At 52.5% G+C, this 14,512-nt stretch overlaps 1 protein-coding gene across 13 annotated transcripts in view; it reads left to right on the forward strand.

The window, feature by feature from the left end:
- Window positions 1-14,512, forward strand: part of ZNF618 (zinc finger protein 618) — a 181,218-nt gene that overhangs the window by 102,207 nt on the left and 64,499 nt on the right. For all 13 annotated transcript variants that reach the window (XM_036856268.1, XM_036856271.1, XM_036856269.1 and 10 more), the window contains exon 3: window positions 10,639-10,898. In XM_036856268.1, coding sequence (XP_036712163.1) covers window positions 10,639-10,898 — 260 coding nt within the window. The remainder of the gene's footprint in view (window positions 1-10,638; window positions 10,899-14,512) is intronic.

Here is a 14,512-nt window from a genome sequence, read left to right on the forward strand (position 1 = left end):
GTCTGGCTCTGCCAACAGGAGAGAAAAATCCTCACCCCTTGGCTTCCACTTCCTCCAGGTTCGATGCAAACCACGATGGTTAAGAGCGTGGGTACATCACACCTACCATCTTGGTCATGCCCACCTTCCCATCCTGTAGTGAACCTGCCGACGTGTGTCCCCACCTCTCCCTCTTCATCATCGCTGCTGCGTGTAGGGGGCCGTGCCCTCCACTCCTTTGGTTTTCACAGGGGCTAAACATTGCTCTCCTGCCTTCATTTATGAGTTCTCCACCCATGGCCTAAGAGCTCATCTTTTTCATAGTTGGACCAAACTTTTCACATTTTGCCTGGCGAGTGCTTGGTAAGGACAGGAGAAGAGAACTAACAGTTAATGAGTCCCACTATGTGTGTGGTGCTGTGCTGAGCGCCTTATGAACATCTCTGTGCTTTAATCTTCTTTTTTTTTTTTGGCTGCATTGGGTCTTCGTTGCTGTGCCCGGGCTTTCTCTAGTTGCGGCGAGCAGGGGCTACTTTCCGTTGTGGTGTACGGGCCTCTCATAGCGGTGGCTTCTCTTGTTGCGGATCACGGGCTCTAGGTGTGTGGGCTTCAGTAGTTGTGGCTCGCGGGCTCTAGAGCACAGGCTCAGTAGTTGTGGTGCACGGGCTTAGTTGCTCCGTGGCATGTGGGATCTTCCCGGACCAGGGCTCGAACCCGTGTCCCCTGCATTGGCAGGCGGATTCTTAACCACTGAGCCACCAGGGAAACCCTGTGCTTGAATCTTCTAAACAACCCTTTGAGGTTAGTGCTTACACGTCAGGAAAGAGAGGTGTGGGCAGGTTAGGAAGCTTGGCAATGGTCCACACACCTAGTTTATCATCCTCAAACCCCTTGGAGGGCTGGACTGTGTAGCAAGGAGTCTCGTTTGTGTGTCCGGGGGCAGCACGCCTCTGGGCAGTGAGGGTCCAGGCCCAGGTGCTCACATTAGGGCGTGTGGACAGACCTCGCTGTGCATTCCAGACCTCAGTCTGTCATCAGCCCATCTCAAGGACTGGTGGGTGAAGAGCAGAGGGGTGGAGGCCAGATGTAGTGCCAGGATGGGACGAGCACATTGGAGGGACGGCAGAGCTTTCTAAGCAGCTGGGCAGCTCCTGGTATCAGTTGTCAATGTGGGCAGGATAGAAGGGGAGCAGTCCTATTGGGAAGCTTCTTTACGTTTCATTCCAACGAGGATGGCCAGAGGAGTCGGGCATCAGAGATCGAGGCCAAGTGACAGCCTCAGCAGGAAATAACATTGACGGCAGAAAGGGTGTATTTATCCTCTGTTTATATGGCCAGCAAGAGAACCTAGGTATGGCCTCACTCTGTGGTTGAGTTACCTGCTCTCTGGGGTCTGCGTGGGCCACCACGGGTGCCCCGGAAGATGCAGGACAGTGGGCATGGGCTCCTCTGTGGCCTCCCCTTCCCCACCTGCCTGTCAAGGGCATTCTAAGTGGGTGAGAATTCCTGAGCCTGCAGGGTCCCAAAGTTGTGTAGGGAGAGCCGCGGCAAGGTGGGTCTTCAGAGAGCCGTGCGCATTGCTAGCTGATAAGTATTGTACCAAGGCCAGACCCATTGGAAAACGAAGGCAGTGCATCTGTTTTAGATGCTATTAACAGTAATTCTGCTGACCTGGGCCAACCTTCCATGTGCCATGGCACCCTTGAAAGAAGCTCCCAGCTTTCCCCAGAGGGCCCTACCTGCTACATGTCAGAGTTTGTGACTTGACAGCATTGCTCCAGACTCCTGCTTTTCTCTATTTTAGGTTTAAATTAACCAGGGAATTAACTCTTAATATTTAAGTCTTCATGCTGTCTTTCTGAGCTGCAGTATTACCCAGCGTTGTGGCTGACTGACACCATACATTGAAGAAAATTAGGTGCCTAAGAATTAACTCAAACTAATGATATATTTATGCATTGTAGGTTATTTTTGAATTTCTAGACTGTTAAGAGTTGTTTAATAGGTTATTAGTTTTAATCTATTAATGTAATCTTTTCTACTTGACTATTTATTAAAATATATCAGTGGTACATGCCAGAAGTAGATCATTCTGAGGGTTATTAAGGCATGGGTGTTGGCGTGAAGATTTGAATCATGGGTGGAATCGTAAATACAGCTGCCTTGTTACTGGGGTTTGTGGAAACTGGGGTTTTGCTGTAGTTTCTCTCTTTTGGCCCTTCCAGGCTAGTGGTAAAGCTGCGACCTTTGTCCCCATTATGTTTTCTGTCCTTGTGGCTAAAAACAGGACTCTTTACATCCAAAGGACCGGTGTGAGCACAGCAGCCCTTGTAGGGCACATCAAGGAGAGTTGAAGGTCAGCACTGAGCACAGAGCCCAAACACCTTTCTCGGTGGCAGAGATGGAGCCCTCCATTCCTTTGTTTTCTTGCATTTCCATGTTCCTGTTTTCAGCATCTAGCATGTGCCTGTTCGGTCAAGATACTAAGGATACTGTAGGAGACAAGGGAATACACACGTTCCCCACCCCTTGGAGCTTCCTGTCATTTAGTCATTTATTTGTTCATCCATTCAACAAGTGTTTTTATTATTTTCTCTTCTCTTGAGAAGAAACAGAAATCATCCAAATGATTAAAAAAGCCCGGGGGTTGGAGTCAGGCAGACCTGGTTGAATCCTGCTTCTGTCACTAGAAAGCCGTGTGACCATGAGCAAGTCACTGTTTCTCCAGTCCTCAGTTTTCTTATCTGTAGAGCAAAACTACCTGCTGTGTAAGGCATTGTGAAGAGCAGGGAGACAGTGCATGCATATGGCCTGAAGCAGCACTGTGGCTGGCCCGTCCTTGCCACTTGGTATGTCACAGCTGCCCTGTCCTCACTCGCCCCGTTATTCGCATCATTGCCACCGGCATCTCTTCCACCCTGCATGCTGGCATTTTTGCACCTGCCGTTTTCTGTTTGTATCGTTCAGCAGACGTTAGCTGACATCAGCCAGGGGCTAGGCGCAGGGATACACAAAGCAGTGGGGTAGAGCCCTTACCTCTGAAGGTCTCCCAGAACCGCATGGAACTGGCAGGCAGATTCAGATCAGGGACCTGTTAGAAGCAGAGGGGGCATTCCCAGAGCCACTGGTGGAGGCTGCAGACTCCCTGGCAGTTGTCACCCTGAGACAGGGTGTCAGCGCCCCATGCCCGCCTGAGGGCCCGAGTCTGCCAATGGAAGATATAATGGTGACCCTGCATCTTCAAGAGTTGAGGTCATTATGTAATATCAGATCATCACCTTGTCTGCCTTGAACTTACATGTTATATGTCACTAGTATCTCAGTAAACCTGGAGGAAAAGAAGAGTTGGTGTTAGAGCATTACCAAGGCTGCTGTATTTTGGCAATTTAGAAGGTAGGAAGAGTGCGTTACATTTAAGAAAATTCCCATTGGAAAGGATGGAGAGAAGACTGTGCCACTTCAGGAATAAACTTCACTTATTCAGAACGTTGGCTCCGGTGAAACGTCCTCAGCCCGTGTTGTACCGAGGGCCAGATGGGTGGGACATTGCTGCCTTCAGTCCTGGGTATCAGCTGAAGCAGTTCAACCATCGACAGTTCTTTTGGGGGGGGTAGGTAGAGGGAGACGCCTCGAAGGCCACAATGGCATTGACCTTTGCAGGGCTCGTTCTTGGCTCCTTCAGTGAACAGGTGCTTATTGATGACCTCCCCCGTGCCAGGCGCTGCCGTAGGTGCTGGCATGTGACAGTGAACCGAGGAGACAAAGCCCCCGTCCTCCTGTAGCTGTCATTCTGCTTGGGGAGACAGTGAAGAGGACGGGAAGTAACAAGCATGTTTCATGAATGGAGGGTAAACGCTGAGCAGAAGTCGTGGAGCCGGGAGGGGGTGTGGAGTGCTGAAGCTGGGGTGCAGCTGAGACGGCTGGCGCTTTGGATCAGGCCGCCACGGATCTCTCTGCCGGCACTGGGATGTTTGAGTAGAGACCTGGAGGAGTGGAGAACTCGCTGTGGGGACGTCTGGGGAGGAGGGCAGAGCGCTTCAGGCCTGAGGCAGGAGCTTGCCCTCGTGCTCAGGGGGCAGCGAGCAGGCTGGTGTGGCCAGTGAGGGGGGAGCGAGAGGGGCGGTGTGAGCAGATGCGGTCCGCGGGCGCGTGGGGCGTGTCAGAGAGCCCCGAGGGTCGGGGCGAGAACTCTGGCACCTGCGCCGAGTGAGACACGGACCCCTAAATGAGTGTTGAGCCGAGGAGAGACACGAGCTGGCCTAGCTGAATAGGATGGCTCTGGCTGCCGTGTCGAACGTCAGTTCTGGGGCGTTGGGCCAGGGTAGGACCAGGGAGACGGGCTGTGAGAATACTACAGCAAGACAGGAGAGAGGGGAAGGCGGCTTGGACGAGAGTGGTGGCCGTGGGGTGGTAAGGAGTGGTCAGGTTCTGGACATATTTTGAAGCTGGGGTTGATAGGATTTGCTGGTACATTGCTTCGTAGAGAGTGAGAGGGAAGAGACAAGGATGATTCCCGGAGTCTGGGTCTGAGGAGCTGGAGGGGTGGAATTATACTAACCGAAGTGGAGAAGACTGCCGTTATCTCGTGACAGTGTCTCAGGCTGCGGGGTTTAGCGGGAAGAGCACTGGGATTGGAGTCAGAAGAATTGTTTTCTTGACTTGGGGGAAGGGGCGTAGCCGCGGCTCAGTCTGGACCTGTAAATATGGGTGCGTGTTAGGCGTCCAGGCGGAAGTGTCCAGCGGGTAGTTGTCATGCGGGTCTGGAGCTCGGGGGGGAGGTCCAGGTTGGAGATATGATTTGGGATTTATCATCACATAGTTAATATTTAAAAGCATGAATCTAGGTGAGATCATGTAGGAAGTGAGTATGGATAAAAATAGAAGAGGCTCTAGAACTGATCCTTGGGGCAGGTTGACATATAAGGGTTGGGTTGGTGAAGAGGAATCAGCAGAAGATGGGGGAGTGGCTGGAAGGTGGGAGGCCCACCGGGCAGGCCCAGAGCTTAGTGAGGAAAGAGTTGGAGGAGGAGAGAGGGGAGCTCGTTAGAGGCTGCTGATAGAGGACGAACTCAGTGAGGACCCAGAAGGGACTGTTGGATCTAGGAGAATGGAGGTCCCAGGAGGCCTTGGAAAGAACAGCTCTGGTGGAATGGGGGAGGCACAAACCTCATTGGACCTGGAAAGCATTGCCAAGGAGAAGCCTGCCAACATCTACGAATAATAATCATTTGTACTCAGGTCATCGGTAGGTGGGCAGCTGGGTAGAGCTGGAGGCCTAGGGCAGTGGTCAGCCTCTGCAGCAGGGTAAACACGGCCCCTGAAATCATGGCTGGATGTGTGTTAATTCATTTAACACCCCATGTATCCATGCATTCATGAAGAGTGTATTTAAGCTCACCTTGAGGGCAGTTAACCCTCATTCGTAATGCTTGGAGTCTTTTAATGAGGTTTTATTCTAGAGGGAGTTAACCAAGTCATTGCTTACACACTGTGATTAGAGATTTCCCCCCCACCTTAACATTGTTTCAGGTGGCTAAAGTACTAGAGTAAAGAAGCAGTGGCCTTTGGAGGAGGTGGAGTGGCCCTCAGGCTGACTCTCGGAGCACAGACAGATGCCCTGCTCCCCGTCCTATGCGAGGAGACATGCACACTTTCGGGGTAGAGGTCTGGCCTCCACCAGAGCCTTTGACATCTCAAACTCTAGCTCACTTGTTGTCAGATGGGAAAACCGAGTCAAGCAGGGGTGGGACCGAAGTCCAGTGTGCTGAGGACTTCTCATTACTACTGTGACTTGGTAGAACTTGAAGCATTAGCGTTTTCGGTGGGATGATGTAGAAACTGTACTCAGAGAGAACGTTGTCTGACTCCTGGGCACTGGGCATCACTGGGACTCTTCCTTCAACATGGCCAGAAATGGAATTTGTCTTTGAGCCCCCAATCCACTGGTTGCGTTGTCTTGGGCTGCAGGGCTCAACAGGAACGGCCCCAGGATAAGAGTTGTTCAGACAAACTCATGGCTGGAAGTCTTGTGCCCTTGGGCATGCCATTCATTCACTGTGTTGATTGAGTTCATACCATGCAGCAGGGCCCAGGCTAGGGCTGGATGTGGATGGGGACGGAACAGACACGGGCCCTGTCCTCTGTTCTGGTTCCCCGTCTGTCCACAGGCTGCTTGTGAGTGCCAGATGTGACAGGGTGAGTATAAGCACCGAACCATCTGGTAAGACCCAGAGGAAGATATTTGTTTCTGAAACTTCCCCAGGCAGGCTCTGCGGGCACATTGGACTGGCCATATCAGATTCAGTCCCGGGGATGAGTAAGAACGAAGCAAAAGAAAACTTTGGGGGTGGTGGGGGTCAGTGGTTTGCAAAGTTAACTGCTTTGGAGGTATTTCTTCCAATTTAGTCACGCCTAGTGTATTAGTTTCCTGTGGCTGGTGTAACAAATTACCACAAACTAGGTAGCTTAAAGCAAAAGAAATTTGATCTCACAGTTCTGGAGGCCAGAAGTCTGAAATCAAGGTCTTGGGCCAGGGTCACACGCCGTCTGGAGGCTCTGGGGAGATCTGCTCTTTGCCTCTTCAGCTTTGGGTGGCTGCAGCATTCCTTGGCTTATAGAGCCGCATGGCTCCTAATCTGTGGTCATGCTGCCTCCTCTTCTCTGTATTGTCCCCTCTTCTGTCTGCAAATCTCCCACATGTCTCTTACGAGGACACTTGTCATTGCATATAGGGCCCACCCAGATAATCTAGAATCATCTCATCTCAAGATCCTTAAATGATTTACATCTACAAAGAGCCTTTTTTCAAATGAGTTTGCATTCACAGGTTCTGGGGATTAGGTCGTAGGCCTGTCTTTCAGGGGAGCCGCCATTTACCACCCACAAAAAGCAAAGCTGTAGGTATCAAAGACGGAGAAAGTAGGGGTTCTTGGAGGTCTAGTCACCACCACCCTGTTATTCAGGCCTCATGGGTACTTCTAGGCCTTTGCTCTGGAACCCCTAGGCCTTTAAGGAAAACACTTTGAGAACCACTGCCTTAGTGAAAGGCCAGGGCTGTTAGGGAATTCCTTGGGCAGGGACCCACTTGGTCTGGCTTCTCTCCTGGCATTCTGGGATGAGCAGTAACCAGTGACCACAGACATCATGTACTTACTGAGAAATATCCTTTTAGTGCCTGACATTGGATTTTATGTTGAAGCGTGACTCGGGTTAAATATAAAATTCATAGCATATCTTGAGCAACTATTTTGTAGTTATCTATATATAAATCTATTTTACAGTGACACAAATAGAATAGATTATGAAGTGTCAGCATGTAGATAGATTCCAAGTGCTTTTTCACTAATATACCTAATGATTCGTGCTGAGAATATCCATGGGCTCCACTGTACATTTAAATGGATATAATTAAAATAATGAGCTCTATTTTAAAAAATGATACATGAAAAAATATTTTTTTAAAGACGTTAGAAGGAGCTGCACCACTAATTCACAGTGATATAAGTACTTCTGCAATTCCATTGTTATTAGGATGCCTAATTAAATGTAAAGCATCCGAGAAAAGCAACATTTGGGCTTGTAAATCTAAAGTGTGAAGCTGGGGGAAGAGAAGTCCCCTGTGTTCCTCAGTGCAGCGAGGGCTCAGGGGTGTCACCTGTAAGAGAGTGGATGGTTGTGTGCCGTTGTGCTTGTGGGCAAGAGGGTGTAAGAGTCACCTGTGTGAGAGTCACCTGTGCAAGGCAGACGGGGCATTCAGAGACGGGCTCTAACGCCATCTCGAGCAAGCAGGGAAGGCTTCCCAGAGGCAGGGATGTCATCATGGACCAGTGTCATCATAATGGCAGCTGCCATCCAAGGAGATCCACTCTGTACAGCTTTCTGGCTCACCTTCTGCCCCGCGCTGGCAAGGATCACAGACAAGGAAACTGAGACTTTAGCAGACAAGGAAACTGAGACTCGGAGAGGGGAATCTCTGGCCGGAGGTTGCGGGGTTTGTGGACATCCAACCTGTCAGACTCCCAACACCTCCTCCCTCCCACCAGGATGGCAGATGCTAATGAGGCCCTTGAGGGCAGGAAGGGACACTAGGTCTGTTAAGACAGGATGGTCAAGCGCTCACAGGCCCCGGGGGGAGGGCGTTCTGGGCAGGGAGCTGTTCTGTGTCCTTCCCATCCTGTGACGTCCGCTGTGGGGAACACTGACAGGTGGGACATCTCCCCTCTGGTGGGCCTCTCTGCGGGCCCTGGGAAGCCCATCTGCCCTGAACTTGGGGCTTAGCCCCTTGTGCAGCCGGGGTCGGGACCAGCCAGGGCCAAGCCAGGGAGAGTCCACAGCTGCCTGCCTGTCCAGCAGCCCCTAGGGCCCGTGGGCTGTGTTCTTGCCAGGCTGGCATGGAGGGTCGGACAGGGTCCCTGAGTTCTCCCTCTGTGCTCAGCGTGCCTCAGGGTGGGCAGGACTGGCCAGTTGTAGCACCCATGTGGTCTCAGCTAGGGAATAGGGATCTCAGCAACTTCGATCACCAGTTTCCCTCAGCACTAGCCTCTCCACTCTAGGAGTCACTCTAGACAGTGTCCTGGTTGTACATTTTTGCAGTCAGTCCTCACGAGGCCCTTTGAGTTAGTGTGGGGCTCCCTGCCTCACTGGTGCGGAAACAGGCTCAGAGAGGATCAGGGCCCACTCAGGGTTCCAAGCTGGCATGAGAGTGCTGCGCTTTAAACCCCACTGATTTACTTCCCCAGCCCCTGCACTGAAATCTGTGCGTGTAAGACTCTTCCCCTGCGTCCTCTCGTTCCCTGCACACTTCTTTCCCCTGCCCCCCATATAGACGATAGGTACCCCAGAACATCTCCACTGGGGCCACCGTTCTAGGTCCCTTGCAGACATTGCCTTGTGTCTGCATCACAGTGCTGTGGGGTAGGTGCCGTGTTTATCCCCATCTTATGGGTGTGAAGACTGAGGCTCGGGGGTGAAGTCCCTTTTGCAGGAACCCACAACCTGAGAGAGTGCCAGTTCTGAGATTTGGCTCTGGGATGATCCAGGTTCACAACCCAGTGCTCTTTCCATCTCAGTTCCTCGCATCTCCTTCCCGCCAGGCCATCAGGCAGCCTCTACTCCCTCTTCGTGGTTTGCAGACGGCCTTCTCTCTGTGTCCTCACATGGTAGAGAAATAGCGGGAAAGAGATCTCTCTCCTTCTTCTAAGGCCACAGTCCTATCAGATAAGGGCCCTACTGTTCTGATCGTATTTAATCTTAATTACGTCCTGAAGGCCCTATCTCCAGATACAGTCACGTTGGGGATTAGGACTTCACCAGGTGAAGCGGGGGTGGGGAGACACAGTGCAGCTCATAGGACCACCCCAGTGGTCTTTCTCTGCCCCCTCGTCATCAGCTGGAGCCTTCCTTCTCTCTCTCTGCTCAGTTCCCCAACCTGGGAGAAAGTTGAGAGCTGGGCGGGACACTGGACATGATAAAACCCATGTTCTTGTGGTAGATGGAGCTGGAAGCCCAGAGAGGGGAAGGGTCTTGTCCAGAGTCACAGAGCAAGCCCACTGCTCATCCAGGATGAGATCCCGGGTCCTGCCTCCCAGCCCGGGCACCTCCGCTAAGCTCCAGTTGGTATGCTAGCCGGCCTTGCCTGAGCATGCCTGAGCCTGGGCCTTGAAGTTCACGGTCCAGCTGCTTCTCTGGAGCACTGGAGAGGGCTGGACATGGCCAGGGCGGCATCGCCAGGCCTGGAACATGACCTGATTCCCCAGCTTGTGCATGCCTCAGCTTCCCCACCACTGCCAGAAGGATGAGGGGGCCCTTATAACACAGAGAGTCTCACTGAAAGGAGGACAGTTCAAGAGTGGATGGCCGGGACCTGGCTTTGTGCCTCGGCCTGCCACCAATCTTGTGTGTGGCCCTGGGCAGGTCGCAGCCCTGCTCTAGGCCTCAGGGCCCACCCTCGATATTGAGCATGTTAACTTAAGGATGTTTTCTCCTATTTGAAGAGCCACCTAGAGGCCAGATTGTGGGGGGCCAAGCGTTGGCTCCGTGGCCTCTCCCTCAGTGAGCCTTTTGGCCTGTATGTTCCCTACTGTAAAGCAGGGTGAGCTCTGCAGCCCTTCCGCCAAGGAGCAAAGGGAAGGGCACCACGCACTCTGCATACATCAAGCCACTGAAACCCCTGCTGCTCAAAGTGCCATTGAGGACTAGCAGCACCTGCCTCCACTGGGCGCTTGTTAGAAATGCAGAATCTCAGGCCAAGCCCCAGACCTGCTGGACCAAATCTGCATTTTACCAAGATTCTCAGCTGATTTATGGTCACGCTGAAGCTTGAGAAGAACTGATTTCAACCAGCCAGAGCTTTTCTTGCAGGTCTCTTGTAACTCCAGTTGCAAGAGTTACTGGTCACATTTAGACCCCAGCTTTTCCATCTGCAAAATGGGTGCAGTTTGAGCCATCCTAGTCCAGTGATTTTCAAACTGTGTTCCTTGGAGCCCCAGGGTTCCCTGGAGGACCCTCAGGGGCAGCGGTGGGGACCTGTGCTTTAAGGTGAGGGTCACGTGAGAGGTGGGTCTATAGCTAAAAATTTTGCAACCCCCTTGGCTGGGGCGCTCCCAGGTAGGTCTGGGGCGAGTCTGGGGTCCACACTGAGCAGACTATCTTCTTTCCCAGGGAGCGCTTGAAGCGCAGCCAGAAGAGCACCAAGGTGGAGGGGCCAGAGCCTGTGCCGGCCGAGGCCTCGCTGAGCGCCGAGCAGGGAACGATGACAGAGGTGAAGGTCAAGACGGAGCTGCCCGATGATTACATCCAGGAGGTGATCTGGCAGGGCGAGGCCAAGGAGGAGAAGAAGGGGGTGAGCAAGGATGGGACCGGCGACGTGCCTGCCGAGATCTGCGTGGTGATTGGCGGTGTCCGCAACCAGCAGACCCTGGGTGAGCGCCCGTCCGCAGGGTCGGGCTGGGGCCAGGGTGGGAACGTGGAGCCGGAGTGCTAGGGAGGGAGGCCTGGGATCCCTGTCCCTCCCCGGCTTAGAGAGCCTTCTGTGGCTGCCCTCAGGGAAGGGCCTCAGCTCCTGACACTTGCCTTTGCCTGCTCAGCTCTGCTCTGGAGCTCTTGTCTTCCCACCTGACGTGGCAAAACCCTACCTGTCCTTTTAAGACTTTGCTCAAGTCAAATGCCTGGAACTTTCTGCAGGCCCGGCGAATCTCTCACACCATGGGGCTCCCACGCCCCAGATGGGTCCAGCACAGCCTGTATCACTCGGTGTCCTAAATGCCCGTCTGCATTTCTTCCTCCTGGGCTTCCCCGGGGGCCTCCGGGGGCAGCTTTCAGTGTGGGTCCTTCTCAGACCAGTTGTCCAGTCAGGATCAGATGGGTGGCAGTCTGGCACCTTCTCCCGCCTCTTCTGGTCTGGGCCAGGCTCAGAGGAGCTCAGTAGAAACGAGCTTCTTAGAAACCATCTCTCCCCGCTACATTACAGCGTGAGCCAGGGGATACCCCTTCGGGGCTGCCTGCACTCCTGCCAGTTTGCAAACGCAAATGCCCACAAAGCCCGAAAGATACGTTTATTTAGCATCGTGGAGATGAGCCAGACAGGCAGGTGGTAGGTGGTAGGGCCTGGGTCCAGCTGGAGAGCCCACGCCTCACGTACGGCAACTAGGTGGGGAGACGGGCTCAGCGTGGCCAGATCTCTGGACAGAACACATGCCAGAAATGAGAATTTTAATGTAAATTCTTTTGGCTTTAAACGTTGGTGACTAATTTGACTTTTTAAATCTGCCAAACAAAACATATCTGTGGGTCAGAGTCATTCCATGGGCGGCCAGTTTGCAACCCCGGTCTGTAAAATACAGTCCACGTGCCTCAGCCTGGCACGGAGACCTTGCCTAGTCTGTTCCCAGGTCTCCGTTTCCATCTGTGCCCTCCTCTGCATTCCTGTGCTTAGGAGGCCACCTCACTCCCCTCTACCTGTCCCTCCTGGGGCAGCTCTGCCCACCTCCTCCTGACTTCCAGGCTCCCATCCCATGTGTGGCAGGCAGGGGAGGCTACCCTCTGTCTGTTTCCCCAAGTTTAGACTTGAGACCTCTTGCCTTTTCTTCCCAACCGCTGGGGATCAGCCTCAAGTTCCCTTTCCCAGCTGTTCCTGGGCTGGTTGTGGCCACCATCACTCCACCTGGGTCACTGTGGTGTCCTGCTAACAGCCATGCCTCTGTGTCTTTCTGCCCTCACCTGCCATCTACTCTGGCTGCCAAGGGCCTTGACAAAAATGAAACACTGACCATGTCACTCCCCACTGTATCTAAGGTCAAGGCCATAGCATCAAGGTCCTCCATAACCTGAGCCCCATAGCCCCCTTTCTTCTTTCTTTCTTCCCGGTCCTTTCATTCCAGCACAGTCTGCTCTTCTGCAGCATCTCCTACCCTTTGCTCCTGCTGTTCTCTCTCCCTGGAATGCCTTTGCCGAAATCCAACCCAGTTTACAAGAGTAGCTCCAGTGCCCCCTCCTCCCAGAAGCCTTCCTTGATTTCTTCTGGTCAGAAGTGGTCTGTTTCTGCCCTGCCCCTCAGGGGGCACTTCCCATTATCTACTTGAGATTAGAGGGGCCCTGTCAGCACCTGCCTCTGCCACAAGATGGGCAGCTCCTGGAGATTAGAGCTCCAGGACCTGTCTGATCTGTGTCTGTGCTCCTTACTCCCACCACACAATTCCTAGCAAGGTACTAGTTTCTAGGAAGCAGTGTTGTCATTGGTGCTATAGCTGTCAGAATGGGGCTAGGTTATGCCACAGTAACAAAAGACCCTAAAAAGTAATGAGATCTTGGTAGCTCAGAACCACAAAGGTTCATTTATTTCTTAGTCCCACTACATGTCCATTGTGGGCCAGCTGGGGGCTCTGCTCTGTTCTGGACCCAGGCTTAAAGCAGCCATTGTCTGGAATGCTGCCAGCCAAGTGACAGAGGGAAAGACAGCTCTGGAGGGACTCATGTGCCAGCTGCAATCCACAAGTGAGATGTGTTAATTCCCTTCACAGTCATTGGCCAGGTTAGTCAGGTGGCCCCGCCCAACCTCAGGGAGGTGGGGAAATGCCATCTCCCATGTGACAGAAGGGGGGATGAACCAGAAGTATTTGCTGAAGAGCATGAGTGACTTAGCCCAGTGTCGAATGAAAGAAGAGTCTTTTCTGGGGCCTGCGTCTGACCTCCCTCCACCAGTGTTCACTCCCCAAGGCCTAGGACTGTGTTAGCCACTCATGGATGTGTTAGTTAACTGAGGAGAGGACCTGCCCTTGCTCACTTTAAGACTCACTGGACCCAGGAGTTATTTATGCCCTTCACTGGGAGATGCCCAGTGAAGGGTAGTTGAATCTGAACCTTGAGGCGGGGCCAGCAGTCAGGATTCAGTGGGGAAAGCCTGGAGGGGCCATACGCTGGAAATGCTGGGAGTCCTCCCTGGGCCAGCTCCCTGCACAGTGAGAGGCCCCAGGGCCTCATGCCAGCCACAGACTCTGGTTTCCAGCTCAGCTGCTACTCAGCAATAGGTTCCTTGGCCTTGCTGTGCCTCAGTGTCCTCTTCTGTTAAAGGAGACATGCTCCCTGTCCTGGCCACCTCATAGGTGTGGGAACCGAAGGGGACAGTGTTGTGCAAGGAGAATGAGCTCAGCTCCTCAGGCTGGGAGTGGATCCAGGCTCCCTGACTTAATGGCTGTTGCACCTTGGGCAAACTGCTTGACCTCTTTGTGCCTCAGTTCTCACAATTGCAAATTCATGGGGTTAGGTGAGGATTCAATAGGATAATGTGTATAAAGTACTCAACATTGTACTTAGTAAATAATTCGCTGTTATTAGCAGTAATACTAGTATTGATAGTATAAAGTACCTCTTCAAGAGGAAAGAGTAGTAATAGTTTCTGCTATTTTCCCAGGTCTGAGGAATAAGCCAGTGTGATGTAGAGAAGAAGCAGGATAGAGAAGAAAGGTGGCACTGGGTGAGGTCTCAGAAGACATGGTTTCTAGTTGGTTCTCGGTTTTCTCCCCTGAGCTTCTTCTAGTACTGCCCCCCTAGAATCCAGGGACGTTGAGGATGTTATGAAATTTCTGAGTAACCTGCTTTTGGAAGACTTTTGTGGAAAAGGTGTAAAAACCACAGTTAGAAGTGGAGCCGCCATTTTGGAACCGGTACCAAAGCAGGGCCAGGGCACTCCCTGCTGGTCATCATGGCTTGTCTCACATCCATCAAGGCAGACCTTCCGCCTTGAGGGTGTAGTTTCCTCTGCCAAGGGTCAGACTCAGAGGAATCTGGCTTGGCCTTTTAGTAGCAGGAAAGAAAGGCAATTTTAAAACAAAAAATCAATGTTAGAATTGAACATTTTGAACTCATCTCATCTCAAAAAGGCAAGTAGATATTATCTTGTGGGCCACGTCCAAGCAATTGCTGCTGGCTATTAGGAGTTCTGTGTTGAAGATTCTAAAGGGTGGCATGATTGATTATTGACGTCTGTCATGGATGTGGAAGTGGGCAGAGGAGCTCCACATGCTATAGATGTGGCACT

This window comes from Balaenoptera musculus, chromosome 6 (genome assembly GCF_009873245.2).
Source record: "Balaenoptera musculus isolate JJ_BM4_2016_0621 chromosome 6, mBalMus1.pri.v3, whole genome shotgun sequence".
NCBI lineage: Eukaryota > Metazoa > Chordata > Mammalia > Artiodactyla > Balaenopteridae > Balaenoptera > Balaenoptera musculus.